The following is a 9,696-nucleotide window of genomic DNA, read 5'->3' on the forward strand; positions in this document are numbered from 1 at the left end:
CAATGGGTCCCCATGAGACAAGGCTGCTCAAAGCAGCTTGCATGGCTGCCAAAGCCCCCTCTAAGAATGAAATGCCGATTTCTGTTGGACCCACACAAAAGCAGAGCTCAAGGCTCCCTCTGCTGGGTCCCAAACAATGATGGAAGGAGAAAATAAACCTTTTTAGCTCCATGGAGGACCAACTCAGCCACCAGCAGCTGCCACTTTTCCCACTGTATGCATTAAGGACAGCACACCAACGACACGCTGCTCATCTGTCCCCGCACAGAGCCATGCCAGAAACCATCCACGCAGTCTGGGAACACACCTGAAGTCATTTGGCTGTACAGTTTTATTTACCAGTTGCAGTAACAGTTACAAATTGTCTCATACAAGTAAAGCCGTTTCCACCATGAACACTGCCAAGCTACAAAAATTATTCTCTTCTCTATACAACGTCACCAACTTCAGAATGTGTCTCTGTACATTGTTGCTGACCATATATAACAAAATTTCACTATTTTTTGGCTCTGAGGGTCTCCACAAAGGCAAAGTGATGATATTATCCCATTGGCACTGAGATTTCTTTTCCTTCCTTTCCTCCCCTCTCCTTTCAACTGGATCTTTTCATGGCTTTGTTGTGGAATCCAAATGAATGAAGACTGCCTTGACACGAGCAGTTGAAGCATAACACAAAGATACCACTGTCTATAGTAAACCAGGAAATAAACAGTGAGCAAAACCACCCTGAAGCAATGTTTCACCTTAGATGTGCCTGCTCATAAGTACAAATACTGAAGTACTACTTGGTAAAGAGGTTGCATAAATGCTCGTACAATTTATTTAACACAAAGCAGACTTCTGCAGAAGTAGACCATCATCTTACAAGAGACACCAGGAATGTAAAAGCAAGGAGCCACAGCGGTTCAGAAAAAAAACAAATGTTTCCAGGAGAACTCCAATGGAAGAACTACACCAAAGTCAAATATTGCTTGAAGAGTAAGTTCCAGTTTTAAGCACTTCCAAAACACTGGAGAAACATACATACATTACAAATGCAACTCCTGCAACGTGGTTAAGGGCAGCTCACCCACAAAGGCTCCTTCCCCAGGAGAAGGCAGATCTACACGCAGAAGCAACTGGTGCACGATGCTGGCAACACTCACACATAGCAATGCTCAGAGTGACAGCAGCAGGGCAAAGATTCCTTCTGGTCCCATCCTTCTTTTCTTTATCAGCAAAGCCTGCCCAGCTCTGTGCAACACAGCCCTGCAGAGGTAACGTGGATTGCCAAACACAAGGAATCCTGAGCTTATGGTACAGCCCTACCAACAACCAACTGCAAAGCAAGTTCAGATGTGCATTTATTACACAACAGCAGCTTTCCAGTCCTGTCATGAGATCTGAAATAACTGAGTGTCACAAAGTACACCAAGTTCACCAGGACAAAGGCACACACACCAGCAGTTTCCACAGCTGTGGGGACTTGGTTGCATAGATACACCATTACCATTTTGTTATGCTGTTCAGGAGTAGCTAGGAGGAAAAAAGGGGTAGCATACTTTTTCCTTAATAGCTTCAAAGGATTGTACCTATAGTTAAGAGTGTATCATTTCTAAAATACTTTCCAGCTTCTCCTATTTGCAGGAGGAACGTTGAAAGGTGTTTAAAAGAAGGCTGCACTGAACTTAAGTGTAAACATAGGAAAAGTGCACATTTAAAACAAATCACTTGAATTCAGGCTGCCAGCCTGAGAGATACGAACCCACACGTCAGGGTGCTTTGTTTATCTTACTTTCCACATTTTATGCCCTGAATACCTCAGCACATAACATCCTGCTACACCTCCAAAGCAACTGAGCAGCACATCAAAAATGGCTTGAAACAGCTCCAAAGTTTCCTCACTTTTGCACATTTTCACTGAAAAAAAAAAAATCCTGCTGACTAAAAGAAAGCAAGCAGTTCTTAACTGAAATATTTCCTCAATGCTGGAAAGCCTGCATGGTCCTCAGCACCAGTGAATTAATAAGTAATTCTAAGTCTATGGTGCTTCATATCTTCCTCACCCCTACAAAAAACGAGTCCAGAAAAGTCAGGAAGAAATTTTTAACATCGCCACTTACCACAACACACCACAAGTAGTTTCTGCTATGAATTTCTACCTGCATTTCTTTACTTCACAACCACAGGAGTCTGAAAGCTCCTGAGAGCAGTCTGAATCTCTCACTGTGCAGAAGAGTAAGGAGATGAACTAAAACAAACCACTTTCTCCACAGATGACTTCAATATTACAAATCACATTACTCCACCTGCAGAGAGCAATATTACATCTCACAAAACAAGGTAGCTGCTCTTAACCCAACAGAACCAATGCATTCATCCAGCAGCTGAGTGGAGGCACAGCAGGTGTGCCCTCCTTGCTCACCCAGTTCTCACTTTGCTCTCTCCAACACCAGTCCAGCTGCAATGAGCAGAGGAAACAAGCTGACCTAGGAGTGTGCCCTGGTTGGAGAGGACAGGGTTGGGACCTTGGCTCCTGAAGGATGACTGTGAGGATGTAAACCTGAGGAAAAGCACTTTAGTGTTTCTTATATGGCAGAAGTAAGGGATATGATCAATGCCTTTCCTTGCGTATAAAAAAAAAATAAGTAAATGGAAAGAAAGCATGACAAGGAATGGAGAAAAGCAGGCTTCAGTTATCTCATATGAGGTTTCTCAGCTTGAGCCTAAGGATAACAGAGAGCAGGAGCTCCCTATGAGCAGGAGCTATGCACCACAGTGGTCGAAACAGAGACGAATGTGGCATTACTGGCTGCACCACAGGATACTGAGAAGAAAGCAAAACAGAGAAGCTACAGCACTCAACATTAAACAACATGCAAGCTAAAATATTCAACAGAACCAACCAAGTTGAAAAATATATTTTATTCCTCCTGGACTAAAGTGATCAAACCGTACAAGTTCCCAATTACATGAAAATAGCTTTTGGTAACTCATTTTTAACTGAACCTGCACAATTACTGTAGCCTTAAAATATTAAAACCACCACAGACTGAAGTCCACTCTTTCATTTTGACAAGTGTACTTTCATGAAGTCCACACTGTCCACCTCTAAGGATCCAGGAGCTTGGCTATGTAAGAAAGTTGGCTACTACAATCATCAGAACTGAATATATCAGTTCTCCAGCCACAAACAGTTCTCATAATTTAAAAAAAAAAATCACTTCATAATTTAAAATATTTATCAATAACACTCTGCTTTTCTTTCAGCTAGAATGCTCCGACATTACTGGCTGACTTAGAATATCAACTTGATTCAGTGAAAAAAGCTTGCAAAAAAATATATCAACTTCAAAATGTACAGAAAAAGACATTAGAGAGCTGATATTTCTGGATTACTTAATGTATTAGAAAGAAGAGCAAGCTCAGAGTGAAGAACCCTACGTTACAAATATTGGAACACCTACGCTGTACTGTGCACACCTCGTGAGTGCAGTAGAGGGGTAACCTCAGAGTATTCTGAAAGCACAGACAGAGGGCTGCAGCTCTGCTTAACTTAAACTTGATCACGAAGGCGGGCCAGTCTCTGTGACAGCTCATCCTGCAGAGATGTAAAGCAAAGAAACCATCAGTAAAGTGAATATTGATTTTTGGGAAGCACGTGATCATTGTGGGGTTTTGCAGTTGTGTGTCCAGGTGGTATCATCTCAAGTACAAGCCCTAACAAGAAATTCTAAGCTACCTAGAGCAAACATAGAACACTTCACACTAATCTTTTAAAGATTTTCACAAGTTAAACGGGGAAAAAAAAAAAAAGTAAGGCCTCTATGTATGGTAAGGGAGATGTGTGGATTCATTAAATTTGGAGCAGGTAGGGGAGTCAGCAGTTTGGAACCCTATTAAATAATCATGCAAAAAAGATTTGGAAATATCTAAACTTAATGCATACACTTAACAGAAATGTGATTTTAATTACTGTGCTTACCAGACTGCTTTAATTACATATTATTTCTTTTGAATTGCCAAAATCTAATTAGAATTTAGCAAGTTTGCTCTGGCTGAGAGAAGCATTAGTTCTGTTCCCACAGTTCTTTAGAAACATTGATTTCTATTGAGTCTAACTTACCTGCTCTGCTGAGGCAACACTTGTACCAACAGAACCTGTCTGCCCTTGAGGTAGTTCCATGTTCAGATCAAGACTATAGATAACAAAAGTACAAAACCAGAACAAAAGTCAGGCACATGTGGCTAAAGGAAGAAGTACAAGAAGTGACACATTGAGAAATACGGATAGCAGGAGATCCCTAGCAGCCAGTGAACTCTGTAGACCTGCTCATTAGACAGTCCAATCAAGAAGCCAGTTTCACCACCAAGAAGACAAGCCATACGTTACAACCCAGCATCAGGACAGAGCAAGATTTCAGTTTAACAATAATATATCAGACACACCACACATACCAGTGATGTAAAGACAGAAAAATCTACAGCTAAGTTATAAATATTTATGCCCAGAGGTGAAAGGAAAATTACTGACACTTGTCTGCTTCCAAGAGACACAGTTGAAGCACTGACACCTCACCTCTACGTCTACCTGGAAGGGTTGGTGTTACCTACCCTGCTTCATCTGCCATTTCCTGTAGAAGCATATCCACTTGGTTCTAGAGAAAAGAAAACAAAACTGAATCAGTTGCACTGTTGCAGTTCACAACAAGTTCTTCTGTTCAATCCTGTGAGAACAGATTTTAAAAAACAAAATACTGCTTTAAAGTAAAACATCTTTAACAAAACGTTGTTGGGCTTAACCACCAGAGGGCTCTGCATGAACTCAAAAACCAGCAGAGTTCAGACTATTAAAAGCCCATTCATTGAACTTCAGCGTCTGAAAAATAATGCTTCTGAAGAATTACACTCATCTGTTAGCAAACAAAGCAAACACACATCTCTGAATGCAGTGCTATCAACTGCTGACTACAAATTATTCAAACAGTGCTTTGCACAATGTGAAAGAAAGCTCATCTCCAACAGGTGTGGTTTAAGGTTTATTTACAAAGCACCATCTCCAATAAGCATCAGACCAAACTTCTGATGAAGTCCAACATCTTGTGGGCTAACAGGAGCTGACAGGTGCCAGGAACCTTTTTTAACTACCTTAAGCATTGTATTTCAGCTAAGTTTACCAAGAGCTCATCAAAACACTGTTCATTCGATAGCAGGGTTAAAGATCTCAGTGTAAAATATAAAATCAGTTCTACTAAAAGTGAGAAAGAGTAAAATGCAATTATATGACCCACCACACTTGTGGCTGTAACTTGAACTACTCTCCTATCATCAAGAAGCAGAAGGTGAAAACACTCCAGGTGTCTCAAAGCAGGCAGAAAGGAGCACACAGTATTTCCATGCAGTTTCAACTAAGTTTTTCATTTAGCATTCTTACCTGTGGCGTCGTTAGTGTTGTAGTGTTGCTCATTGTGTCCTCCATCTGCTGTGTCTGCACATCTAGTGTTTCAAACTGGTGTTCAAATTTATCCATTAATGCAGATATCTATAAAAACACAAATCAAATCACTGATCTGCAGATAACAGAAGAGCAGCACAACTCCAACCAGTAGAACTTTTTACATATACCTCCACAGAAAGTTTCCATTTACCTTTTCCAAGTTCATGCTCTTCAGAGTGGCATCCATGGATTTAACTACCCCTGCCATCGACTTTGTCACCTGAAAAGAGGTCAAGAATCCATCACAAGGAGGAAAAATGATGGGTTTCTTACCGAGTCCTCTCATTTCTATTCAGTTCCTACAGTATCAAATAGCAGGGCATACTTTACTGTCACCTACACCATCACTTTTTTTGACAGGTGCTTCTGTTGGAAATGTTATAAATTCATTCATTCACTAAAAGCCGAGATCTATATGGCATTGACTTCTGAGGGTCTCAAAACCTGACAAAGGATAACGGATGTGTTTAGGTACACAGATCACAGGGCAGAACAAACTCTGTGCCTGAACAGCAGCACAGCAACGTACTCTAAAAGATCACCTGAGCTAAAAAGGCATCTGGACTCAGAAGTCCTACAACATGTATTTGGGAAGGGATCTCCTTGGGAGCATGAATAACAGCAATTAATGAGTTACAAGCTACAATCATAGTAAAGAATAACCTATTACTAAAGAGCAAGTGTCAGCAGAATTCCTTTAGATTCTGTGCAGACGTTGTGCTGAGGGATGTGGCTCAGGGGGAGCACTGGTGATAGCTGGACAGTTGGACTGGATGACCTTAAGATCTTTTCCAACCTTGGAGATCCTATGACTCTATTCTATGATTCCAGTACCTGATTTACTAACAGATACATCTGAAACCAACCTTTCAGCTCATTACAGATGGAATTAAGTCACTCCCAAGAGGATCAGAGGGGACTAATCCTTTCCAACGACGCATTAAAATAGATTTACCTTGCCCATTGTCACTGCAGTCTGAACTCTTGCTGCCACAGCATCAACCCTGGCACTCATGCGCAGGAAATTAATGGCTTGGTTCTTCTGGCGGATGGCATTTTCTGCATGTATTCGTGCAACTTCCATGTTCCCCTTCTGGATGGCCTGTATAAGAAAAGAAAAAAAGCATTCTAACTTCCCTGGATTTTTATAAACATGTTTTTCTAAGAGCCTATTATATTTTTATAAAAGCATCAATTGATCACATATATATATATTTTTACTAAAGAACAAATAAAAACAAAATAGATTTAAGGCTATTTTCTTAGCAGCTAGTTCTTCATGAAGAACACATCCTTACACTTATTAATAAGTGTGGGAAAATGTACTGTATGTAATTTAAGTCACAAGCATTTATCAGTACTATCAGCATGCATGCCACGAAACAGTAACAGATTCTGCTACAAAATGTAATCAAACCTGAACATGTTTAAGACCCAGTGCTCACCTTCTTAATTTTTGCTTTCTCAGCCTTTTCTTCTTTGTCGCATCTTTTTGAGTTCCTGTTGAGTTCCTTTGCAGCAAACTTCAAATTAAACAGGTGTTCTGCAGCACAAGTTAGGGGTCCATGAACAGGATCAATCCTTACACGGTACCATCCTGCTCTCCTGTTTAAGGTGCTACCAGCCCTAGCACTGCACTACTGACATTAAGAACCTACTTTAAGAACAGACACTTGTCATATAGATCCTGTTGGGCCATAAGAAAGTTCAGATCCCAGCTGGCTCCACATAACAGCAAATCCAATTCAGACTGATACATAGAACAAAACAGACATCCCCCAAGAGAAATCAAAGTCTCACTGCGCTACTTTCACTCACACACCATGAGTCTCTGGCTCTCAGTGAAATGGAAGAGCACAGCAATGGAAGAGCAGCTTACTGGCCTGCCTGGATCCTCCTCAGCCCCTCTCCCCCCCCAAAAAATGTTATGGAACAACAGACAAATTTCCTGGATAAAAGCAAGCTGGCTCTGCTGACCACACCCAGGATAAAACAGGAGGCAGAGCTGCCCCTTCCAGCCAAAGGATGATCTCAGGCTTAAACAGCAGCCTTTCCATCTTTGTGTCATGTGAGTTCTGGCGTCCTCAACAGTTCTGTCATCTGACTTGGAAAAAAATATTTAAGTCTGCAAGAGAAATGTTTTTCACTTTTTATTTATTTTAAGTTCTACTTCCGTTGAAAACTCCAATAAGAGATCAGAACAAGCCTTCACCATGACTTGTAGTCACGGGAGAACAAAGCATGTTTTGAAAATATTTAAAAATCAAACAGAAACCAAAACACTGGTGATAAAAGCTCCCAAACATCAATCCTTCTCAAACAAAAAGCAGTATAAAGCTGTCCAGACTTCTCCAGGCCACCTTTTGACACTCCAAGAGGAAGATACAGCTAATATTAAAGTGCAACAGTTAACTGAAAGCACATAAAACATTATGAAGCTTCCTTAATGCTTTAAGTAGATAAGTCATTCCAGAGCCACTCTTTTTTTCTTTTTTTTTTTCCCTTTTAAGTCCAATCACCCATCTTAGAGCTCTGACATCAACTCGAAGACATGACAAAGTCTGCTGATATATTTGTTAGCCCATCCTATAATTACAAGCAGGCTATCAAAAGTTTATAGCTGTACCTACACATCTAAGATATTAACTATGAAGGAAGCTAAAACAACAATAAAACTGAAATTGCTGCTTGTATTTCCATTCATTTCTTTAAAACCTAGGTCGCTGTTTCTTTCTGCAACAATAAGTGAACTGCACTGAGTCACAAACCAGACCGTTTACCAAACAAGAAAACACACTGAAGTCCATTCAAGTATACGACGGGTCAGAGACCAGAATAACCAGGTAAAATATGAGATCACCTGCTTACACTCACTGCACTGAAAAGGAATATTTCAGAATGGCTTATTTTGAAGTAACTCCCCCAGTTACTCATCAGGTACGCATTTATCCTTAGCACTCTGCTACTTCCATGGCTCTTCCTCCTGTGACGGCACAGCCTCGCTCCTCCCTTGCAGCTCCACAACCTCATCGAAACCAAATTTCCACCACCAGCTGTGAGGTGACTCACAGTCACCTGCTCCAAGCTCCACCCCTCCCCTACCACAACAACCAGCAGCACACTTCAGCTACACTGAGATCTTTGTCATCTTTTAAGCCTTTTCTGCTTCTCTGTATTATGATGATGGCATACAGCCAGAAAGCTCAAGTTTGCCCATAAGGGTTCTCCTCGGTTGTATTTTCTTTCTGACACCAGGAAGAAGAGAGCAGTTTGTGCAGCTGACAGCAGTCAGAGTTCAGGAAACAAACTCCTTCTGAGGAGCAACGTGCCATCAGCACAGCAGCCACTGCCTGTCGCTTTGTGGGTCACCAGTGTTTAGGACAACCTGCAGTGTCCCAAAGCACAGAGGAAACTGGTTTTCTGCCTGAGCTACGTAGATTAGGCCCCAGTGAAACCAGCCAGGCCCGAGCTCACCATCAAAACAAAACCAGCATTCCCCATTCTCCTTTAACAACAACCACAACCTCAGGTCCCATCATTACTCCCAAACCTTTTCCTCTCGATCAAGGCTTCAGGCAGCGACCTCCCGCCCCGGCCACACACGGCCACCACACCGCCCACTCCTTCCCTCACACCGAGGCCTCCCCCAGCCCAGCCCCACCGATGCCTTCCGAGCGGACCGGCAGCCGCGGAGTGCAAAGCGCGGCCGCACCCCGCCCACATATCCCCAGCCCACCCCACAGAGCTGCTTGTCGATCTGAGGATACTCTCCATGTTAGACATGGCGGCCCGGCGGCACTCCGGCCCGGCGCAGGGCAGGGCAAGAAGGCTTCGGCCGCTCTCGTTCCCTCTGCCGGTTCTGCGGCGGCTCCCTCTTCCGGTAGTCTCCACTTCCGGTAATTTACACTTCCGGTATCTCCCTCTTCCGGTAGTTCCCACTTACGCCTACTCTCCGACGAGAGCGCCGAGGCGGAAGCGCACATGCACACTTCCGGCGCCGGCCCTCTCCCAGCCCTGTTCCTTCAGACCCCGCCGCGGGGCGCCGGGCCCGGCCGGGCTGCCTGGGGGCCGTGGGGTTTGGGCCCGGCCGTGGCCGTCAGTGTGCGACGGGGCCTAGAGGAGCGGTGGGCGCCAAAACGAAGAAATGCAGGGCTCTGAGGTGAGCTGCTGCAGACTGGAAGCACGGATAGAGCAACGTGAGCTTCTCCAGCAGTGCCTTA

General features: G+C 43.0%; 1 protein-coding gene across 1 annotated transcript; it reads right to left on the reverse strand.

The window, feature by feature from the left end:
* Positions 1 to 2,889: 2,889 nt before the first annotated feature.
* CHMP1B (charged multivesicular body protein 1B) lies at positions 2,890 to 9,403 on the reverse strand. The gene is made up of 8 exons (XM_003208282.5): positions 9,244 to 9,403; positions 6,922 to 7,019; positions 6,432 to 6,578; positions 5,628 to 5,696; positions 5,414 to 5,521; positions 4,594 to 4,637; positions 4,106 to 4,178; positions 2,890 to 3,580 (listed from the first exon to the last, which is right to left on the reverse strand). Exons 1-8 carry the CDS (start codon positions 9,257 to 9,259, stop codon positions 3,536 to 3,538), a joined length of 600 nt encoding a protein of 199 aa, XP_003208330.1. The 5' UTR covers positions 9,260 to 9,403; the 3' UTR covers positions 2,890 to 3,535.
* Positions 9,404 to 9,696: the final 293 nt, after the last annotated feature.

The sequence above is a fragment of the Meleagris gallopavo genome, chromosome 9 (genome assembly GCF_905368555.1).
Source record: "Meleagris gallopavo chromosome 9, MGAL_WU_HG_1.1, whole genome shotgun sequence".
NCBI classification, from domain to species: domain Eukaryota; kingdom Metazoa; phylum Chordata; class Aves; order Galliformes; family Phasianidae; genus Meleagris; species Meleagris gallopavo.

Excerpts from the sequence above, each read along its gene's own strand:
- CHMP1B (XM_003208282.5), bottom strand. Across the intron at positions 5,522-5,627 it reads AGAGCATGAACTTGGAAAAG|ATATCTGCATTAATGGATAA; the intron begins GTAAATGGAAAC and ends GTGTTTTTATAG. Across the intron at positions 4,179-4,593 it reads GAAATGGCAGATGAAGCAGG|TCTTGATCTGAACATGGAAC; the intron begins GTAGGTAACACC and ends TGTTATCTATAG.